We start from the raw sequence: 23894 nt of genomic DNA on the forward strand, positions 1-23894 counted from the left end.
TGCCCTGTTCAATACATAGGTTGGTGTGGCAATTGAGCCCTTGAAACATATCTAGGCCAGATCAATAAGTCCTCGACATGCCCACCAGACTTCAAAAACTAGTGGAAAACAGTTTTATATTAATAATTAATGAAGAATTAATCATTGTATATTGATTTACAGCTGAAATGCTGTTTGGGATATATTGGGCTAAAGGAAAACAGTATTAAAGGTAATTTCACCTTTAAAATTTTACTCTAAAAATCTGACTTCTAGGATATTTAAAAGTATGTATGTGGCTCACATTATATTTCTTTTGCACAGGACTTATTCTTAATTACCTCCTCGTTAGGCTTTATGTTTTCAGGGTATTAAATATAAAGCTAGCATGAGCTTAGGTCAGTGATCTTCAATGCAACCGTTTCTATTTTCTAGAAATCAAATGTCAGTCCTGCCAAGGGAGAAAGATTTGCACAATACTTTGTGCCATCAAAGAATTAAAGCTTCTCTCTAGCCTTTCAGGAAAGGTATACCTCCTTCCTCCCTTCAAAAGGTATATGGACAGCTGGAGTCTATTGACACGGTTCTGATTTCACTGATGAAAACCTTCAGACTCAGGCAAATGTCCTTAGAATGGATTCACTGCATTCAGGAAATCATTCACTAAATTGTTAGAACAAATTCTAGCAGGGAGGCGGAGTACAAAGTGACATTCTCTTCAAATAGTGTGTTTGTAACTAGGTTCCTTTGCCCTTGCTTAGGTGAGGAAATTGGAATGCTGGAGGACATGGCCGTTGGTATTTCGGATTTGAAAAAAGTCGCATTTAAAATAATTGAAGCCACATCCAATGATGTCTTGCCAGTTATAACAGGAAGGCGGTAAGTGGTGCCCATTTCCTAAACACCAAGCTTTGTTAGATATTTTTTACTAACCCCCGACAACAGAGCCAAGGAGAATGGAGATTTGGCTTGGAAATGTTTCTTTTGTTCTCTTTTCCTTTTTTGAATGAGAAATAAATGTAGGTGACATGACAGAGGAAGATACTGAAAAACTCCTAGAAGTTTCATGGATGTTTATAAATTGCACTATAGTGAAATAAATAGGATAATGCTCCCCCGTGAAATGTAAGGAATTCAAAGTAATAGCAAGCATGAGAAAAAACATTTTTCTTTTTATTACTATCTAGTCTAAAGCTCTGGATGTTTTTACTTTTGCTGGAATCATTTGCTTAATAGTGTCATAATTCTTGAGATGATATTAAATTCTGCTAAAAGCAGCAACATTTTAGAAAAGATGTATTTCTATGTTAGGGGCATATGCCACCATTTTTCTTAATTATTTTTGACAATTCACTGTCAGACTGAGATTTCCAAGAACAGTTTTAAATAAATAGCTTTGAAGGTCATTTTACGATGGGAAAAATATCAAATAATTAAGAAAAATGATGGTGTGTAGAATAGACCTCCAATAGAAGAATTACATCCTATGGATACATTATTTCAGTCAGAAGTCCTTGAAATTTTAACCATTCTGGCATTAGCACTTTTAAATGCTGCACGAAGATATTTGAAATTTGAAGTTTTCTCAAATCAGAGTGAAAAAAAAAAAGAATTTTCTAAAGAGAGCCCTTTTCATGCCAGAGAGAGATGAAGAGACTTAGGTATGAAATATAAAAATTCAAACTAAACTTGTTTTCTTTCTATAATAAACATATAATTATTTAAACATTTGTGTAAAGAATGCCCAGAAATCCATGGTTGATTGAAAGGTAAGTCTTATATATAAAGGAAAACCACATCCCTTTAAAACTAAGTATGTCAAACGCAGCCTAATGCTTAATTTGCCATTCATTGGAGGAAAAGGGAATAAAATTGCTCATATACATGCCTGGAAAACAGTGCCACCCTGTATTACTATGAAGCTTATTAGCAAAGGTGGGAAATGGATACTTTTATCACAGTTTATAACCGAAGCTTACCAGGCCATTTGCTCTAGGCAGAGTGCAGATGTTTTTTTCTGAGGGAGTTCTTTAGACTGATCTAAATTCAAAAGCTATCATATGGATGGGAATGAAACTGGAATGGCAAAGTGAGCAGCTTGGCAATTTTTTTCTCCAGAAAGCGACATCATAATTGGACAGAATTTTCTAAAGCAACCATCTTACGACTAAGAACTAAATTTGTGCACAAATTTAGAAGTACTTATTCGTGAAAAACTGGTGTACATTGGATAAGTCAGTAGGAGTATGTGGCAATTTTGCCGAGTTGCTCCCATCATTCCCGGCTCTGTCAGCACAGTTTTGTGAGGGCAAAGCAGGCCATAAAATCCGGCAGTCTCCTGCTAGAGGGGGCTGACTGGGTTTGGACCAGACAAGAAAAAGAATAAAGCACACTCTTGAAAAGTTGTTAGAAACAATGGTGACTAGATAACCATTCACAATAGCACCAAATAGAATAACTACATCAGACTAAATTTAATAAAGCACTCTAAGAAATGGAAACCCACTCCAGTATTCTTGCCTGGAAAATCCCATGGACAGGGGAGCCTGGTGGGTTGCGGTCCATGGGGTTTTGGGGAGTCGGACACGACTGAGCACGTACACCACACCTGATGGCTAAGTTGGTAAAGAATCCGTCTGCAATGGAGGAGACCCTGGTTCGATTCCTGGGTCGGGAAGATCCACTGGAGGAGGGATAGGCTACCTGCTCCAGTATTCTTAGGCTTCCCTTGTGGCTCAGCTGGTAAAAAATCTGCCTGCAGTGCAGGAGACCTGGGTTCAATCTCTGGGTTGGAAAGATCCCCCTGGAGAAGGGAAAGGCTACCCACTCCAGTACTCTAGCCTGGAGAATTGCACGGACTTTATAGTCCGTGGGGTTGCAAAGAGGTGGACATGACTGACCAACTTTCATGAAGAGTTGGAAACCGAACACACAAAATAATGCTTCGAGAAGTTAATACGATCCAGTAAATGAAAGGACAGCCCGTGTTCACGGAGCTGGAATCCTCATTCGTTATTGGTGGTCCTATCACTTTGGAAACAATTTGGCAGTTGCTGAAAAAGTTAACCTAAAGTTGCTACATGACTCATCAGTATATTCCCAAGAGGAAATGTCCACACAAAACTAGTAGTATTTTTCAGAACACAGGTAGCCAAAATCATGAAGTAATCAAGTGTTCATCAACTTGAATGCACAGACAAAATGTGGTATTCCCAAACAACAGGACACTATTCAGCAGGCTACTAACACAGGCTATGACACACATGACTGAAAAATGATGCTAAATGAGAAAAGCCAGACACGACGGACTATATGTTGCATGATTCTTTTTATATGAAACATGTAGAAAAGTAAAATCTGTAGAGACATAGAAAAAGATCAGTTGTTTCCTGGGGCTGACTTTGGGGTTGGGGTTTGAATGCAGTCAAAGGAGATTTTTTTAAGGCAGTGGAAATGTTCTGAAAGTGAATTATGGTCGAGATTGCACAACTCTATAACTTTGCTAAAACTCTGAATTATGTACTTAAAACAATGAGCTTATGTCAATTATATTTTAATGGAGTGACAAAACATAGGCAGAACACTCCGACATAAATCGCAGCAATGTTTTTTGGATCCGTCTCTGAGTGCAATGGAAATAAAAGCAAAAATAAACAAATGGGACCTAATTAAACTCAAAAGCCTTTACTCAGCAAAGGAAACCATAAACAAAACAAAAAGACTACCAATGGGATGGGAGAAAATGATGCAACTGACAGGGGATTAATTTCCAAAATATACAAACAGCTTATACAGCTCAATATAAAACACACTCACAAATAACCTGATCACAAAAAAAAAAAAAAAAAAATGCGCAATAGACCTAAATAGGCATTTCTCCAGAGAAGCATACATTTGGCCAACAGGCACATGAAAAGATGTTCAACATTGCTAATTATTTTGTTGTTCAGTCACTCAGTTGTGTCCAACTCTTTGCGACCCCATGGACTGCAGCATGCCAGGCTTCCCTGTCCTTCACCTTAATCGCTAATTATTAGAGAAATACAAATCAAAACTACCAAGAGGTATCCCCTCACACCAGTCAGAACGGCCACCATCAAAAACTAAAAATAGTAAACACTGGAGAGGTTTGTGGCGAAATGGGAACCCTCCTACACTACTGGTGGGAACGTTAATTGGAAAATGGTGTGAAGGTTTCTTAAAAACTAAAAATAAAGTTAACATATGATCCAACAATCCCATTCCTAGGAAAAACAAAAACTGTAATTCAAAAAGATTCATATACCCTGATGTTCATAGCAGCACTATTTACAAAAACCAAGACATGCAAGCAACTTACATGCCCAATGACAGATGAATGTATAAAGAAGATTGATGTGTGTATGTATATACATATATACACACGTATGTATAAAATGGAATACGATTCAGCCATAAAAGAGAATGAAATAATGCCACTGGAAGCGGCACAGATGGACCTAGAGATTATCATACTAAGTGAAACAAGTCATACAAAGACAAGTGGCGTATGATATCACTATATGCAGAATCAAAAAAATAATACAAATGTACTTATTTAAAAAGCATAAATAGAAAACAAACATGGTTACTAAAGGGGAAAGTGAAAGTGTTAGTAGCTCAGTCGTGTTCGACTTTTTGTGACCCCATGGACTGTAGCCCACCAGGCTCCTCTGTCCATGGAGTTCTCTAGGCAAGAATACTGGAGTGGGTTGCCATTGCCTTCTCTAGGCGATCTTCCTGACACAGGAATTGAACCCATGTCTCCTGCATTTCAGGCAGATTCTCTACCATCTGACCCACCAGGGCAAGTGGCTTCCCACTCCAGTATTCTTGGGGTTTCCCTGGTGGCTCAGATGATAAAGAATCTGCCTGAAATGCAGGAGACCCAGATTCAATCCCTGGGTTGGGAAGATCCCCTGGAGAAGGGAATGGCTACCACACCAAAGGAGAATGGGGGGATAAATTAGGAGTATGGGATTAGCAGGTACACAATATTATGTTTAAAATAGATAAACAAGGACCTACTTAATAGTACAGTGAACTATATTCAATACTTTATAATAACCTATAATGGAAAAGAATCTGAAAAGATGTGTGTGCATATAACTGTATCACTTTGCTATACATCTGAAACTAACACAACATTGTAAATCAAGTATGCTTCAATTTTTAAAAAAAAGCTATCATAAAGTGTATAATGTTTCACCTTCAGAGCAATCTTTAAAAGCAGAGCAGACTTTACCAACTGAATCTTCTCATATTCCAGAAAATTTCGAAATAAGTAAATATCAGCTGTCTGTTAGCCAGTCTATTGTAAAGGACACTGAAAGCAATTTTAAAAAGAAAAATAAAGTGTCCATCCATCTGAGGGTAGTGCTAACATCCCTGCTTGCTGGATGGATGGTATTTCCCAGTTCTCTCGTTCAAAGCTGAGGTGAAAAACTCTGGCAGTCGAGGATTCAGAGTAAGCATCAGTATTATTATACTAGAGAAACTGAAAAGATTTTCATAGAGACCCGCCGATTCTCCTGTTCTTCCTTACACCATATATGTATTACAACACTAGCACTCTGTATGGTTCAGGAAACACACGGACTTTCCTTAATTCCAGGTGAAACTTGACATTTCTTTGCTCAGTTCACACTGGATCAAAAGATACTACATTTCAGAATATGTAAGCATCTATTCTTCTTGACCTTATTTTGTGAATCCTAACTTAAATCTTCAACACTAAACATTAGGGGTAATTTTTAATAGAAATTTCCAATGAAAAAATACTCCCATGATAATGTGGAGAAATGATCAGGAATCACCAAAGGTTACATCTTAAGTAATAAAACTATTGCATCTCCATCAGGCCATCACAAACAGGGGGGTTCATCAATAATAACAATTAGGCTATGCTAAGAATGTTATAAATGATTTCGTTCATTAGTTTCACTTTATTGAAAATCCATCATTTAATTGCTTTTCTTATCACTGAGACTTGGTTTTAAAATAATTAAATCAAGAAAACAAATATTGACGCTCTTATGCACATGGTATATGAACATGCACTTAAATGTTCTTCGTTTCCTAAAACAACTCAAAGTAATAGAAGTAAATGTAAACACTCCTTTATGCCAAGTAATTTAATAGTGAAGTGAATGAAATGATTATCAAATGAATTAATAATAGCAAATAAGCAAACAGCAGCCAAAAACCTGAATCAGTGCTTTATTCCAGCTGTTCTGTTGTTTCTTTTCAATGACTCTATAGTAATACAATTGAGTGGAATAAAGCAGAGCTGCGTCTCTCTGTCCCCATCTCTCTCCAGTGAGCACTATGTGGTAGAGGTGAAGGTTCCAGCCAGGGTGTTTGAGTCACTGCCTCTGCAGATTAAAGAAGGACAGTTGCTTCATGTGCATCCAGTACTTTTTAACGTTGGAATCAATGAACAGCAGACTCTTGCTGAGAGGTAAGGGGTTCCGATATAAGATCGGTTCTTTTTTTTTTTTAATTGTTATGAATATGCTGAGTAATTCCACATGTACATAGACACTGGATTCATGGGTAACATTTTCCTTTCATCCATACTAAATTCCTTGATAGAATTTAAGGATTTAAATTTAAGAATTTAATCTTATTTAATTTAAATAAGAATTTAAGGATTAAGGATAGACAATATTTAAGGATTCCTGGCTCATATCAAATTTAAATGTTGTAAAATAATAAGGAAAATATTGGTGTCAATACCAAAATATTCACATGGGTTAGCTTTCTTCATGTTTCCGAATACCTATGTGTGTGTATCAAATTTTAGAATTGTTTTATGCTCACATGTATTTCACCATTGTAAACTCTACTAATTGTGGCAAAATTTTCTGGACCTAAAACATGTTATCCTTTCCTTTGTTTTATTTACTAAAATAATTGTTATTGGAGGATGCCAACACATCCTTTCATAATAGTTTGCTCAGTTAAATGACAGATGATTTTATGTGATTTCATAAGTAATTGTAACAAACCATTTTTTAGCAGGTAAAGGAATTAACTTTAGCATCTCATATGGTTCACATGTAGAGATTATCAAAAACAGATAAGAGTTAAGGTTCACAAAATACATTTTTAAAAGATTCTCTAAAACTTCTTACAGAAAGAAGTTACTGTCTTGCTATAAAGCCTGGCTGAAAAAGCTCCCCAAAGTTAAACTTTTGGAGAGTATTTAAAATGCTTCCTTATCTATAATTTAGTCTCTATATATCTCCTGCTGCTGCTACTAAGTCGCTTCAGTCATGTCCGACTCTGTGCGACCCCATAGACGGCAGCCCACCAGGCTCCCCCGTCCCTGGGATTCTCCAGGCAAGAACACTGGAGTGGGTTGCCATTTCCTTCTCCAATGCGTGAAAGTGAAAAGTGAAAGGGAAGTCACTCAGTCGTGTCCGACTCTTTTCGACCCCATGGACTGCAGCCCACCAGGCTCCTCCGTCCATGGGATTTCCCAGGCAAGAGTACTGGTGTGGGTTGCTATCGCCTTCTCCATATATCTCCTACCCCCATAGTTAGCTACTGTGTTCTTTGCCATGATTGATAAGAATGTTTTAATCATTTACTGTTGTTTTTTAACTAAACTAAAAAACCACTACGTTTATAGTCCTCTTGAGAAGATAGCAGAAGAGCACCAGTACAGAGGCTGGCATCCTTCATGGTGTGGACAGAAAAAAATAGTTTACAGAAGTGAGCTAGTCCCTGGGAGAGTGGAGGGCCCTCCGTGCGCCTGTAGCAGTGTGTTTAAGGCTATATGCAGCTCAGTATCTGGTCCTGGTCTTCTGGACCTCTCCTCAAGCTATCACTGGTGAAGAGGAAGATTGGAAGAATAGAAAGAGAGGGAAGAGGCTTTGTGTCTTTAGAGATACAGCCCTGCAGAGATGGAGAAACTAACTTGGACAGAGTCTCAGTTATGCAGAGGCATGGGGTTAGTGTTTTAGATTTATGTCATTCAGGTTCGCATATGATGATTCTAAGAATACTTTGGTATGTCAAAAAAGATTGGTGGAATCAGGGCCAGTGGAAACTGGAATATGTTAAAAATCACCATTATGCAATGTTGTGTCAAAAAACAGACTCCTCCCTTGCAAAACTGTTACCATCTATTTAAAAAAGAAAGATAAAAAAGTTACTTTGGGGTCCTGTTTTATAAACCATAATTATTCTCTTTTTTCTATATTTAGGTTTGGAGATGTCTCTTTGCAAGAAAGTATTAATCAGGAAAATTTTGAACTCCTTAAAGAGTATTACACAGTATTTATGGAAAAGATGCCTCCTGATTGTAAGTATGCAAGTTACCAAAAAAAAAAAAAACCCACAACAATAATAATTTCTTGATTAATAATTCTTTGGGAGAGGACAGACATAAAGGTCAATGGAAGGAAAAAGCACGGGGTGGGAATGTGAGAGTGATTTTGAAATTGTTTGCGCCAAAGAGACTGATTGCCAAGGTGGCCTCGCAGACACCTGCCTCATTGTTCTGATTGCATTCAAGTGTGTCCTGCTGCTCATATTAGGACATTAATTTCGGTGCCCTGGGAAAGTGCCAGAAGTTAAAAATAAGGAATTCATAATTAGAAATCTCAACTGAATCCAACAGAAATTTTGTACATCCTTAACTACATGAAAGACTTTAATACAGATTTAGGTTTCTGATTTATAGTCTACATCAGATATATCTCTAGCATTTATATGTGTGTGTGTTGTTCTTCAGTTGCTCAGTCATGTCCGACTCTTTTCGAGCCCATGGACTGCAGCACACCAGGCTTCCTTGTCCTTCACCATCTCCTGGAGCTTGCTCAAACTCATGTCCATTGAGTCGGTGATGCCATCCAACCATCTCATCCTCTGTTGTCCCCTTCTCCTCCTGCCTTCTATCTTTCCCAGCATCAGGATCTGTGTGTGTGTATGTTTATATATATTCCTATTATATAAATCAGAACATAAATTTTACAACTAATTAAAAATGATATAAATTAAGGCACAAATTATTGAACATACTTATTGCAATATTTCCAACCAGTCCATTCTGAAGGAGATCAGCCCTGGGATTTCTTTGGAAGGAATGGTGCTAAAGCTGAAACTCCAGTACTTTGGCCACCTCATACGAAGAGTTGACTCATTGGAAAAGACTCTGATGCTGGGAGGGATTGGGGGCGGGAGGAGAAGGGGACGCCAGAGGATGAGATGGCTGGATGGCATCACCGATTCGATGGATGTGAGTGTTAGTGAACTCTGGGAGTTGTTGATGGACAGGGAGGCCTGGCGTGCTGCGATTCATGAGGTCGCAAAGAGTTGGACACGACTGAGCGACTGAACTGAACTGAACTGATTGCAATATTTATGTGAACGTGTTGGGGTATAAGCCTATAGAAATGTGTTTTACATTTTGTTTTCTGTTTTGTTTTGGGCCACGGTTCAGTACTGCCACCTTTTTTTCCCCACAAAATTAAGTACGTACTTGAGCGATCCAAAGTCACAGATTCAAGAGTGTGTTTGGAGCTCTTCCATAAGTACTGTACATAAGTAAGTTGAGATACTTAAATAGTCACAATAAGAAACTAGGTTTTAATAAAGTAGGAAATATCGTTACCAAAAGCTGTAGTTAAAGTCTGCCTGTCATCTATCTGCTGGCAATTTGATCTGTATTCTAATACTTAGTTTGAAATAGCTTAGGTAGCAGAGTATTTAGGCCTCTTTATAACGCAGTGATTTTACTTCAGAATATTGCAGTGGCATAAACATATCCATGTATGTATCATTAGAGAATTTTACTGCTGTTTTTATGTTTTATTTCACATAAAATATTTTTAATGCCAAAATGAAATTAAGTGCAGAGGGATTCTTTGGCAGTCAGCATACTTATGAATTTCAGATTTGTAAATTACTTGGAAGGTTAATAATATAAACAAAACTATCTTGCTTTAGTAATTAATGGGAAAAGTTTATTATAACTTGGATGTTGCTGGATAATTCTCTCGCAGTTACTTGTAATTTGGAAGTAATTCCCAGAATTTTTAGAGACAACTTGTTTTCTATTTATAAGGGTCCTTTCAAAGTGAGATCCTTGTACCTGCAGCATCTGTATTACCTGGAAATTTGTTATCAATGCAAATACTCAGGCCCCGCTGCAGATCTATTGCACTTGCCCTGCAATCTGTTTTAATAAGGCTTCCGGATGATTTCTGATCCATACTAATGTTTCAGAACCAATGCTATACCATCTCTACTCAAAATACACGTTATATTAAAAAGTAGGTTGTTGATAAAGTCTTTGAACGATTTCAATACTATATACATAAACAATTATGCACTCCAAAAAAGAAATATGTATAAATGTATAATTGTTGAAATGTTTCTCAGATAGGAAATACAAAGTGATCCCTACATTCAGGTCATTTAAACTCTCCATGGGAGTGTAAGTTTTAAAAATTTGAAGAACATGAGATCTCATATAATGTATTGCTAATTAAAATAACAGTTTTAGAAACATATAAAAATATCTCATCCTTGAAAACAGGCTGGACTTTTGCATCAAATCAGTTTTATTTCATTAGTTGAAATAAATTATCTTAACATGCTGAATTTTTCTGATATTTTGTTTCCTGTTATGTCAACATATTTTTGAGACAGTGCTACATAGATTTGGCACAGAATGAAGGTGTGACATGCCTGTGGTTATTTTTCATAACAAAAGTCTGAACCATATCTATGAAATTATGCTGACATACATAGGATTATTCCTCATGCAGAAATAATTATGATTATTCCTCAAATAATCAATAATTATTCCTCATGCAGAAGCCAAAGCATCACTGGATTGCACTCCATTCAAGGAAGAACCAAAAAGTTTTATTAAGAGTGGGAATAAAGGTTAGGCTATTTGTTAAGGAGGAAAAAATTTCGATGTGGGATCATATACCTAATCCATATAATCTACTATTTTTCTTTCATAGTGAAATCAAGGGATAATTTGTAGTAGTGTTAAAAGGATAAGTATATTACTTTCACTTATTCATCCATTTTGGATATCCTATCCATCATTTACTTACCCTGGTTTTTTATTATTTATGAACTAGTGAAATTCTATTAGTAAATAAAAACTTTCCTTTTTATCCCAAAAGACTTTTTTTTTTTTTAATTTAGGGATGTCCCCTAGTTTTGCAATATCAGGAGTTAATGAATAAGTCATTTTAGCCTATATTTTCCCTTTCAATCAAGCAGTTACCATCCTTTTACTTTTCTTATACTTAAGTTTTGTGGTCTAAAACATTGATTCTTCCCCAAATATTCTCCAAGTCTGTTAAATATGTGGTAGGTTCAGTTGATAGTCTCAATTCAGCAGTCGACACATGCAGAATCCTTCTGTCCTGATGGCTCTATCAGCTGTACTAATAGGACACACGCCCCTTAGGAGTCATTAGTGGGGAGGGGAGTAAAGTTAAAGATGCCAGACAACAGAACAGCATTTCCTTTCAGTGTGTTCAGCATAGTCTGGTGATTTATAGACTAATCTATTTGAAAGTCTCAAGTTCATTTGGAAGAAATCATCAAATTCAAGAATTACTATCCTCCAACTCCATCTTCCTTGTACCTGCAGGACCATTAGTAAAAGGCTTGGTACTTTGGAATAGCCTCTCTCTCTGCCTCTCTCTCTGTCTCTGTCTTTCTGTCTCTCTCAGCAGATTTATGGGATCTAGCGCTGTACATATATGTGTATGTATAGATGTACATTTAGATACGTATGTTTTTACATATATATGTATATTTCTTGCTCCAATAGACGTTTCCGCAAAGATTTACAGGAAAGGAATTACCCATTCTTGGCTTCCTCCTCTGTAACAGGCACTTCCCAGCTCTAGATCCCATTAATCTGCCGAGAGAGAGAGGTCATTCCCACCTACCAAGTATTCCACTAATGGGATACATACATGTGTATATGTGTATATACATTTGTGTACATACATGTGTATGTGTATACATCTATATGTATGAATGTGTATGTGTGTATATATATATATTTATCTGAGGTTGGTATGAATGTGTGTGTGTGTGTGTGTATATATATATATTTATCTGAGGTTGGTATGAATGTGTGTGTGTGTGTATATATATATTTATCTGAGGTTGGTATGAATGTGTGTGTGTGTGTATATATATATATTTATCTGAGGTTGGTATGAATGTGTGTGTGTGTGTATATATATATATATATTTATCTGAGGTTGGTATGAATGTGTGTGTGTATACATATATATTTATCTGAGGTTGGTATGAATGTGTGTGTGTATATATATATATATATATTTGAGGTTGGTATGAATGTGTGTGTGTGTGTATATATATATTTATCTGAGGTTGGTATGAATGTGTGTGTGTGTGTGTATATATATATATTTATCTGAGGTTGGTATCAGGCAGAGCTGTTGATGGCTGAGCGGTCTGTGCTCTGTCCGGGTACCTTGTGTTGTGGATTTCTCCCTTCCCATCCTGGCTTAGTGATGCAGCTTCCAGACAGTTGTTCTTGATGCCTTGACTCTAAGGCACAGTAAATCATCAGGAGCTACTTCCCCTCAGGCCCTGCCTGTGATATTCACTGGCCCCTTTGATCAACTAGGGAAACTCCCATGGGGCAGGTATGAGTGTTTCTCTCTCTCTGGCTCTGATCTTCCAGATGGGTTTGATGAGCTCAGAAACCTTTCAAGGCCTCTTTCATATCCTACCAAAAGCATTAAGACACTTAAGTGGTGGGTTAGCAAAATAAAATAAAGTACTGCTGTAAATCGCTGGCACAAACTGCTCAATGATTTAGAGTAACCATCTCATCTCACATGATTCGAGGCCCCTGAGTTTCGTGGAAGGAGCAGATGAAATGCTTTGTTTTCCCTTTAAATGAGGACTGACCAAGTGTCAATTTATCTTCTCCAATCTCTCATTTCTCTCTTTGATAATAATGCCCTTCTCTTGTCTTTTTTCCTAAGCAAAGGAGAAGGATATTTTCATGCAGTTCTATTGGAGTGTTGCCATTTATTGGTCGCTGTATAAGTGCTTTAAGGGTAGGCTGTTCTAGCTGATGAGCTTAGAAGGGGGATCAGGCAGGGCTTTTAGTGAGCTGATGTCAACTACCTCCACAGTATTTGATATCCCTGCCTTACATATAATATTTCATCAACTGTAGTATAACAATTGCACAAAATATTTTTTAGAACAAATCTTAGGTTGGTGATGAGGCTAAGTAAAATATTGTTATATTTCATCCTGTATTTTTTTGGCTGTGGTTGCTGTAAGCCTCATATTTAATTTAGCAGACATTGATCGAGACCAAATCATGTGTGAGACTCTGTGCTTATTGCTATGGATGGTGAAAGATGAAAGACTCTGCCCCCAGTAGCTTATACTTTAAAGACTTGGCATGATCAAGCAATCATGTACCTTAACTCTAAATCTCTTCACTCAGTCATGTCTGACTCTTTGCGACCCCAAGGACTGTAGCCCACCAGGGTCCTCTGTCCATGGGATTCTCTAGACAAGAATACTGGAGTGGGTTGCCGTGCCTTCCTCCAGGGGATCTTCCCAACCCAGGGATCGAACCCAGGTCTCCCACATTGCAGGTGAATTCTTAACTGTCTGAGCCACCAGGGAAGCCCTCTTCCCAGAATACTAGTTGCTCTTTTTTAGTATTGATCCTTTCTGTGAATAATTTACTTTTGTTTTTGTTGCTTTTGTTGTCCAAAAAGTGTTAGTTTCTCTTCGATCATTTCTGACATTCATCATGGGGTCATGAATTGCCACAGATTTTACTTCTGCATGGGGAGAAAGAAAAGTGCTTATGCATTCTTTCTGTCTTCAGAAATAAGAGAACAGGATCGTTGTTGTTTGGTCATTAAGTCATGTCCAACTCTTTGTGACCCCAGGGACTATAGTACTAATATTTTATGGATAGTTAATTTTAGAGGAATTGTTTAAATAATTTTCTACATATTCCATGTAGGAAATGAGAAAACATACGTGATAGGAGGAGATCATCTGTAATACAGGGAAAGGAAGACTAAGGAACCCACAACAAAATGGAGAAATGCTTAGATTCAGGGTCATCGAGCATCACTGTAGCTAAATGAAAAGAATATCAACTAGGAGAAGGTGAGCAAGAATAACATTTGTGGGGGCTTCCCTGGTGGCCCAGTGGTTAAGAAATCTGCCTTGCAATGCAAGGGACACAGGTTCCATCCCTGGTCGAGGAACTAAGATCCCTCAGTAGCGACAACTACTGAGCCCACGCATCACAGCTAGAGAGAAGCCGATGTGCCACAACAAAAGATCACACATACTGAAACTAAGCCCCTATGCAGCCAAAGGAATGAATGAAGAACTTCAAAGAGGGAATAAGAATGTATTGTTGAAAGAAGAAGAATGAGGATTAAAGAGTAGCTGTTGGATTTGGTGGTTGAGAGTATTTGATGATATTTGATGGAGTAGTTTTAATAAAAGCATGGGTTGAAACCACATCACAAACATTCAGGCAGAGAACTCATGATGTACAAGTAAAGGAACAGTAAAAGCCACCCTTAGGAAACTTCAAGTAAATGCGAAGTAGAGAAATGAAAAAGTAGGCTAAAAGCAAGAGTTGAGTGAGAAGGTTTCTCTTTCTTATTTTTTCTTTTTTTCTCTTTGATTTGGTTTCCTAAGAGAAACAGATATTATAAAGGACAGATAGAATTGCTGAGGGTAAGCAGGTAAACACGTGCTCTTGACCACCCTATCTAGAGGTTCTATAGAGGGGCACGTGGTGAGGCCTCTGGAACTGACCAGAATGCCTGCAAAGGGCCCTGAGGGAGAGCAGAGGACAGGCCTCCCATAGCATGCAAAGTCAGAACCCTCAGTGAAAGGGAAAGAGTAGTACTCTGGTTTTTAGAAAAAGAAAGCTGCCCTGCCTGGCTGAAGCCCTTTAACACCTGAAGAATTCTAACCAAAGGTCACAGATAATTCTTTAAGTTTGATGTTCTGAGTATAAATGGTCTGAAAGGAGTTCAAAGAGCAGTTCTGGCTTGGTCTTTATACCCCTGCTGCTCCACCAATGTCATCAGGTCTGCCATGGTCCTTTGATGGCTTCAGAGGAAAAAGCCTTGATAAAAGATCTTGTTCACATCCACCATGCTGCTGCTGCTACTGCTGCTGCTAAGTCGCTTCATTCGTGTCCGACTCTGTGCCACCCCATAGACGGCAACCCACCAGGCTCCCCAGTCCCTGGGATTCTCCAAACAAGAATACTGGAATGGGTTGCCATTTCCTTCTCCAATGCATGCATGCATGCTAAGTCGCTTCAGTTGTGTCTGACCCTGTGTGACCCCATGAACAGCAGCCCACCAGACTGCTCTGTATATGGGATTCTCTAGGCAAGAATACTGGAGTGGGTTACCATTTCCTTCTCCACACATCCACCATACTAACTTTCAAAATCAGATCAATCATGGTTTTCCTTGTTATCTTATCGAGCTCTTTAAAATAATTTATAGTTAACTATTCAACTCTAATTCATAAAAGCTGTGCAAGAATGCCACACATTCCAGTGCTCACTTTTGCTGAACTAAGATTTGGTTAACAAGGTGCAATTTACTGATTTTTGTTCCTTTGAATTTATATTTTCAGTTAACATTTTTTGTTTTTAGTTTTTCAGTTTGTCTTACCTCTCACTTAAAGCAGCAAAACTGTTCAGTAAAGGATAAAATTAGAAAATTATTATAGATATTAAAACTCAAAATAATGTGAAATATTAAAAGAAAAAAGGAATAGGACTTCATTGGGACAAGAAAAACCTTCAAATGAGAGGATTTCCCAGAAATAAATGATAAATAAAAACTTGACTGTGAATACAGTGTTGAATATCTAAAAGTGGCTTTTGTTAGATCAGAGAATGAATCAACTCACCCCTTAACATCTCATACTTTGTCTTTTTAAAGTATTGCCATTGAGGGACTTCCGTGGCAGTCCAGTGGTTAAGACTTAGCCTCCAACGCAGAGAGTGCGGGTTTGATCCCTAGTTGGGGAGTTAAGACCCCACATGCCTCGGGGTCAAAAAATCAAAACATAAAAAAGAAGCAATATTGTAACAAATTCAATATAGACTTTAAAAATGGTCTACATCAAGAAAAATATCTTTAAAAAAATAAAATATTGTCATTGAAAATCTAACCAGTTTTTCAAACTTAACACATCTCTCTAGTAAATCAAGATAATTTTTGTAGAACAAATATGTAGTAATAGTTTCCTGAATGATAATATTGGATTTTGTTTCTAGAAGAAAGGAAAAGACTGGAACCACTAAGATGTCATTCCTAATTGTACTTTGTGTGAAATGAGTTTACAAATGGATACACTTCAGATTATTGCTGAAAAAGAACTAACTACAATGTTTATAGCACATATTGTGCCCTGAAAGAAATCAGCCCTAGGCCTTGGCAGACGTCTTTGGCCTATCACCCTGTTGGATGCTTCCTGTTGGAAGCCAGGGAGTGTGGCGAGCAGTCCCTGTCACATGCTAACAGGTATCTTGTGTTACAAATGGATAAAGTCAAGGAGCCACATATAAATTAGTTCTTGGAATACTGAACATGTATCAGAGAGAAGAGTTGTACCACATTTGCTCTGCTTATCAGTGAAAATTAAGACTGCTTAAATGGATATTTTCTTCAGTTAGTGGTTATTTTATGAGCTCTGTTGCAGACCAGAGAGTGTGTGATGAAATCAATGCTGACAGCATCAGCTCTGTGTGCTGGGTCGACAGGCAATGCTCCATAAACAAAGAAAGCTGCCTCTGAATATTCATCCACTTACTGCTTACAATTGGAACCCACGTATATTGATGCACACAACACGGCTTGCTGTCACTATGAGTTGGAACATGTTGCCTTCACTTTGTAGAATAAGCTATGGTGGGTGTTTCTTGTCCCTGCTCTTCAGAGCTCTCTGCCCTTAGACTACCACCTAAATTGAGCCTGGCCTCCAGTCCTTGGGCTTCCCTGATGGCTCCTTGGTAAAGAATCTGCCTACAATGCAGGAGGCATGGGAAATGCAGGTTCGATCCCTGGGTTGGGAAGATCCGCTGGAGAAAGAAATGGCAACCCACTCATTTTCTTGCCTGAAAAACCTCATGAACAGAGGAGCCTGGCAAGGTATAGTCTTCAGGGTTGTAAAAAGTCAGACGTAACTGAGCTCCAGTCCTTCGCAGCCTTTTCAAGTGACTTTAATTTATTAAGTAAGGAAATGAAGTAAAGCAAATATCTCAGAAGGCGTTAACAAACACATGCAACGATTGCATACACACACACACACACACACACACACAGAAACACACACACACACACCCCTAACTAAAAGTCAACAGTCTTGATTGTTTCTACTGAGTGAAAGAACTTTCTGATACAGGTTAACTATTTTTCAGCTTTCAAAGTAAATTTCTAAATTATTACCTTTCTCCCCACACCTGGTAATACTAGACTTCCCTCTGAAAGATTCACATCTATGTAGAGAGATCCTTTCTGAACACAAGGATAGACCCTTAGCATTCCCAGAACAGTGACGTCAGAAGCTGCTGTTTAGTTCTGTCAACTAAGTTTCAGCAGTGGGTGACAAAAAGCCCTGTTAGACCCTTACCCCATCACCTTTCTCCCTTTTCTGAGTATCTCTTTCATCTTTGCTTCCTTCCCATTGTCTATAAACGTTGAGGCTGAGATCAGGGTGTGACTAACCTGTAGATGGTTAGACAGGTGTCTGAATTTGATAGGACATGCTAGCCCAGACTGTCCTGTGGTAACTTGAAAAATAATGCAAAATTCTTAGTAACCATATTAGTCAGAGCCCAGTCATGCAAATGAGCATTTTAGGAATTTACTGTGGAAGATTAGAGATAAACTTGAAGAAACTGAGGAGAAATTAACCAGGGTGATGTTGCCATCCAGCATTTAGCAATAGCAGGAATCTAGCAATGGCACCCCACTCAGTATTCTTGCCTGGAAAATCCCATGGGCAGAGGAGCCTGGTAGGCTGCAGTCCACGGGGTCGCTAGGAGTCGGACACAACTGAAGCGACTTAGCAGCAGCAGGAATCTAGCAGTAGCTAACCCAGGTCCTGAAGAGACCTAGGTCAGCTGGCCCCAGAGCAGAAAAATTGCCTTTCCCCACCTCCATCTAGGTTCTTGGTGGGGACTGTCCAGTAGAAGGTGGGATCATGGACAGAGAAGTTGCCCTGTGCGAGCTGGAGTCATGGAGAAGCCACGACCAGTTCCAGAGAGAGCAAGAGAAACAGACACAGAGAGAAATATACTAATTTCTGGCTTCTTTCTCCTACTTAATCTCCCTCTCAATCCTTATTGCCCTAGCTTAATTATAAATCAAAGGGCAGGAAGTAGCCTGGGAAATGAGGCTACCTGCTATTAACAGCAGAAAGGGAAAGGGTTCAGATAGTGAGAGCTAATCAGTGTGGACCAGCACGATCTACCCTTTGCCACTCAGCACCTCTCCTCACTTCATCTATGAAAGAATCATTTCAAACAAATCGGTATGGGGTTGTGGGGTCAATATTTTGTGTTTTAACAAGCCCCCTCTGTATTGAACAATAAGATTTGAGTGTGTGTGTGTGTGTGTGTGTGTGTGTGTTAGTCACTCAGTCGTGTGCAGCTCTTTGCAACCCCATGGACTGCACCCTGCCAGGCTCTTCTGTCCATGGAATTCTCTAGGCAAGAATACTGGAGTGGGTTGTCAGGCCCTCCTCCAGGGGATCTTCTCAAACCCAGGTCTCCTGCATTGCAGGAAGATTCTTTACCATCTGAGCCACCAGGGAAGCCCAAGATTTGAGACCCACTAGCTTAGATTTGAGACCCACTAGTTTAGATTTGCGGAGAAGGCAATGGCACCCCACTCCAGTACTCTTGCCTGGAAAATCCCATGGATGGAGGAGCCTGGTAGGCTCCAGTCCATGGGGTCGCTAAGAGTCGGGCACAACTGAGCGACTTCACTTTCACTTTTCACTTTCATGCATTGGAGAAGGAAATGGCAACCCACTCCAGTGTTCTTGCCTGGAGAATCCCAGGGACAGAGGAGCCTAGTGGGCTGCCCTCTATGGGGTTGCACAGAGTCGGACACGACTGAAGCGACTTAGCAGCAGCAGCAGCAGCAGCTTAGATTTGTAAGATGTTACACGTTTAGCTATCAAAGTGTAAATCTGTGTTTTGCATTTCATTAATACTCTTGACATGAATGTAGAAGGAAGTGAACATTTTCAGAATAGTAAAACTCTAGTATCTTTTTATTTATTTGTTGTTTAACAAACATTTATTGACCTAAGTGAAATGTGTATATAAAACAACTCAGCTGTAATCATGATTCTGTTCAGTGTGAGATGATCTTGATTTATTGTGTCAAGTTGAATTAATGTGTCTCAGTTTCCTAAGCACAAAGAATAATATGAATACTATAGGCTGTTTTTGCATTTCTAATAAACTTAAGGATATAAAATGGCAGAAGATTCAAGAATTTTCTTAACACATGATAATCCTTCCACTAGGAACTATAAATTACTATTATGTAATTTATTTAGTAAAAATTTCTGTTTTCCAGACATCTCAACCTTGATACTACATAGACATGCAGATATACAAATGAAAAATCTAGTTAGTCATCCAAATATTTTGCTTTTTATTTCGAACTTATGTGTATTTGGAAACATTCAGATGGCTGAGGAATTTTTCACATATTATCCATATGTTTGGCATTGCATAGACATATAAAAAGATGAGGAAAAGGGTTTGGCAGTACATGGGAAAATTGTGTTATTTTGAAGGGCTTCCTGAATGTTGAAAATGTTCCCCCAAGCAGGCAAAAATGCAATTCAAAGATTACTGTCTTCAGTTTTTCTTCTCTCATGTTTCTGCTAAACCAACTCTAGGCAGCCTTTGGTCCACATCACTTCACTGGAACTTGTCTTGTCAGTATTTCTCTCTCTTAAAGCCAGCACTCTGCTCTGTCCTCATTCTATGTCATCTAGTAATAGGTTTGACATGATTATTTTTTCCCTCTTTCATCACTGGTCTTCCAGGCCACTCCCTACTTTCCTGTGATTACTCTTGTCCACTGGCTGCTGTGTTTCAACCTCCATTATTGATTCCACATTACCTTTCTGACCTCTGTAGATGTCCACTCTGTTCCCTTGTTGAACAGCCTCATTGCTTTAAATACCATCCAGTCATTATCCACCTCCATAGAGTCCATCTGCAGTGAAGGAGACATGAGTTCAATCCTTGGGTTGGGAAGATCCCCTGGACAAGGTAATGGCAACCCACCCCGGTATTCTTGCCTGGAGAATCCCATGGACAAAGGAGCCTGCCGGGCTGCAGTTCCTGGGGTCACTTAAAGCTGGACATGACTAAGCAACTGATACACACACATACCTGCATCCCCAGCCCAGCTCTCTTCCCTGAACTCATACATCTGGTTCAACACCTCAAACTCTGTTCCTTATGTGCCTTTAAAAATTTATTCCTCCCACTGTCTTCCCCATTTCAGTTTTTATCATTTCTAATTTTTTCTTGTTTTGGAAAATAATGAGAGTCACCCTTGACTCCTCTTTTTTTCGCACCACGTTTTCAGCCCATCAGAAAATGTCATTGGCTGTATTTTCAAAATGTATGACCAGCTCTCTCCAGTATGACCAGCTCTCTCCACCTGTTTTGCCATGACTGTGTGCAAATCCTTGTTTTTCTTGCTTCCAGATGATGGCAAAAACCTTCTCCGGGTCTCCTTGTTTCCTCTCTCCACCTCATTCAATAGTCTTTTTGATCACAGCAGCCACAGTGACCTTTTAAAGATGAAAATCTGATCATGTCTCTCTTTAAAGCCATCCAATAGCCCCTTTTTTTTATTGCAAAGTAACAATCTAAATTCTTACAATGTCTCTAAATTCTTACAAAGCTCCCTATAATCTGGCAAAACCTCTGATCTTATGATTCCACTCTCCTATCTCTTTCTCTCTCTCCTCCCCTCTCTTTGTCTTTCCCTCCTTCCATCACTTGCTTCACTCTGCCACACACAGACCTCTAGCTGTGTCTGAGGAATTTTTCCCTTGGCTGTTTCCTCTGCCTTATATTTTTCCCACCATATAAAACACTTACCTCCTTTAAGTCTTTGTCCAAATGGCACTTGCTCAGTAAGGCCTTTCTTGACCACCCTGTTGACAATTGCGATCTCTAATGCCCTGGTCCCCTTCTTGCTTTATGTTTCTATCTATGTTCTAACATCTGTCACTGTCTAGTATACAATATGCCAAGTACCTTGCTTGGCTGTAACTCCTCATTAAAACGTAAGCTTCATGAGGACAAGGCTCCTTGTCTATTTGTTGACGTTTTTCCCCAATAACCAAAAATATTGTCTGGCATGTAGCTTATACTCTATAAATATTTGTTGAATGGTGAATGACTGAGTGGGATAGATTGGGTCATTTGTTTAGTTGGGTGTTTTGAAGATAGTAAGGGAAAAGAAGGCCTGGTGTGCTGCAGTCTATGGGGTCGCGAAGAGTCAGATACAATTTGGCAAGTGAACAACAACAAATGTTTTGAAGAATCAGGGAACAATTGGATCTTGGAAATAATCTAAAGTATTCCAAAGACTATTCTTTCTACTAATGATTGTTGGGCAATGAAAGAATTGTATAGTCAAATGATTTTGGACTTCACTTGATCACACTGAAAATTGTAAGATCTGTAGCTCAGAAAGCATTCATTTTATGTAAAGGATTGGAGATAAATAATTCAGATTTTTCAGGCCATGTGATCTGTCACAACTCCTAGACTCTGCCATTGAAGTGCAAAATAAGCCGTTAACAATATGTAAATTAATGATCTTGGCTGAATTCTAATGAAACTGTATTTATAAAAACACAGAATTGGCTGGGTTTAGCCTGCAAGCCACAGTTTGCCAACCCTAATCTAAGTGTGTGCATTCAAGCACGTGTGGTCAGTCGTGTCCGACTCTGCGACCCCGTGGACTGTAGCCCGCCAGGCTCCTCTGTCCATGGGATTCTCCAGGCAAGAATACTGGAGTGGGTTGCCATTTCCTTCTCCATGGGATCTTCCTGACCCAGCGATCAACCCAAGTCTCCTGCATCTCCTGCATTGGCAGGTAGATTCTTTACCACTATGCCATAATCTACAGTACCTAAACTTATTTAATTTTATTTAAAATAGCATTTTTATTTCATTGTAGAACTACCAAAAAACCTATAGAATATTCATCATCATCTTCTTAAATATGTGTTCCTCAGGACATAGTTAAAGATTAACACTAATGTAGTTTAACCCTATAATTGGTTATGAAGAGTTCGGTATCCTGGATAGATTTTGTTAAATTTACACCCCCAGCTAGTGGGAGAACAGGGATAAATTCTTTATTTTCTGACTCCCAGTTAAATGTTCTTCTCAATTCTTCAGTTCAGTTCAGTTCAGTTCAGTCGCTCAGTCGTGTCCGACTCTTCTCGACCCCATGGATCGCAGCATGGGGTCCATCACCTGTCCATCACCAACTCCCGGAGTTCACTCAGACTCACGTCCAAAGAGTCAGTGATGCCATCCAGCCATCTCATCCTCTGTCATCCCCTTCTCCTCCTGCCCCCAATCCCTCCCAGCATCAGAGTCTTTTCCAATGAGTCAACTCTTCGCATGAGGTGGCCAAAGTACTGGAGTTTCAGCTTCAGCATCATTCCCTCCAAAGAAATCCCAGGGCTGATCTCCTTGAGAATGGACTGGTTGGATCTCCTTGCAGTCCAAGGGACTCTCAAGGGTCTTCTCCAACACCACAGTTCAAAAGCATCAATTCTTCGGCACTCAGCATTCTTCACAGTCCAACTCTCACATCCATACATGACCACAGGAAAAACCATAGCCTTGACTAGACGGACCTTTGTTGGTGAAGTAATGTCTCTGCTTTTGAATATGCTATCTAGATTGGCCATAACTTTCCTTCCAAGGAGTAAGCGTCTTTTAATTTCATGGCTGCAGTCACCATCTGCCATGATTTTGGAGCCCAAAAAAATAAAGTCTGACCCTGTTTCCACTGTTTCCCCATCTATTTCCCATGGAGTGATGGGACCAGATCCCATGATCTTCATTTTCTGAATGTTGAGCTTTAAGCCAACTTTTTCACTCTCCTCTTTCACCTTCATCAAGAGGCTTTTTAGTTCCTCTTCACTTTCTGCCTTAAAGGTGGTGTCATCTGCATATCTGAGGTTATTGATATTTCTCCTGGCAATCTTGATTCCAGCTTGTGCTTCTTCCAGCCCAGCGTTTCTCATGATGTACTCTGCATATAAGTTAAATAAGCAGGGTGACAATATACAGCCTTGACGTACTCCTTTTCCTATTTGGAACCAGTCTGTTGTTCCATGTCCAGTTCTAACTGTTGCTTCCTGACCTGCATACAGATTTCTCACGAGGCAGGTCAGGTGGTCTGGTATTCCCATCTCTTTCAGAATTTTCCACAGTTGATTGTGATTCACACAGTCAAAGGCTTTGGCGCTGCTACTATTCGACTGCTGTCAAAGGACCCTGATCTTCTGAATTGAAATTTTATTTTCAGCTCATTGCAGAACAGACTCTGATGTACTGACCTGTTAAAATTTTTAGATTAAGTTCATTTTTTAATTTGATATGTCTCTTAAAGCAGTCCTGTATCTTTTTGAAAAGTGATAACAAAAGAATATTCAGTTTTAATTTTCTATATCATCTAAAACCAGACATAGACTTCTAGTGTCTCTTAACTTGTAGGGTGAATCACAGCAGTGAATACAAACAACGCTACAAGTAACAAAGATAGACACACATCTTT

At 38.9% G+C, this 23894-nt stretch overlaps 1 protein-coding gene across 5 annotated transcripts in view; it reads left to right on the top strand.

Moving 5' to 3' along the window:
• The window catches only part of INPP4B (inositol polyphosphate-4-phosphatase type II B), a 714114-nt gene that overhangs the window by 617216 nt on the left and 73004 nt on the right, over positions 1-23894 (top strand). For all 5 annotated transcript variants that reach the window (XM_019977498.2, XM_070769067.1, XM_019977497.2 and 2 more), the window contains 3 exons: positions 741-858; positions 6317-6457; positions 8211-8308. In XM_019977498.2, the coding sequence (XP_019833057.2) occupies positions 741-858; positions 6317-6457; positions 8211-8308 (357 nt within the window). The remainder of the gene's footprint in view (positions 1-740; positions 859-6316; positions 6458-8210; positions 8309-23894) is intronic.

Source organism: Bos indicus, chromosome 17 (genome assembly GCF_029378745.1).
Source record: "Bos indicus isolate NIAB-ARS_2022 breed Sahiwal x Tharparkar chromosome 17, NIAB-ARS_B.indTharparkar_mat_pri_1.0, whole genome shotgun sequence".
In the NCBI taxonomy this organism is placed as follows: Eukaryota; Metazoa; Chordata; class Mammalia; order Artiodactyla; family Bovidae; genus Bos; species Bos indicus.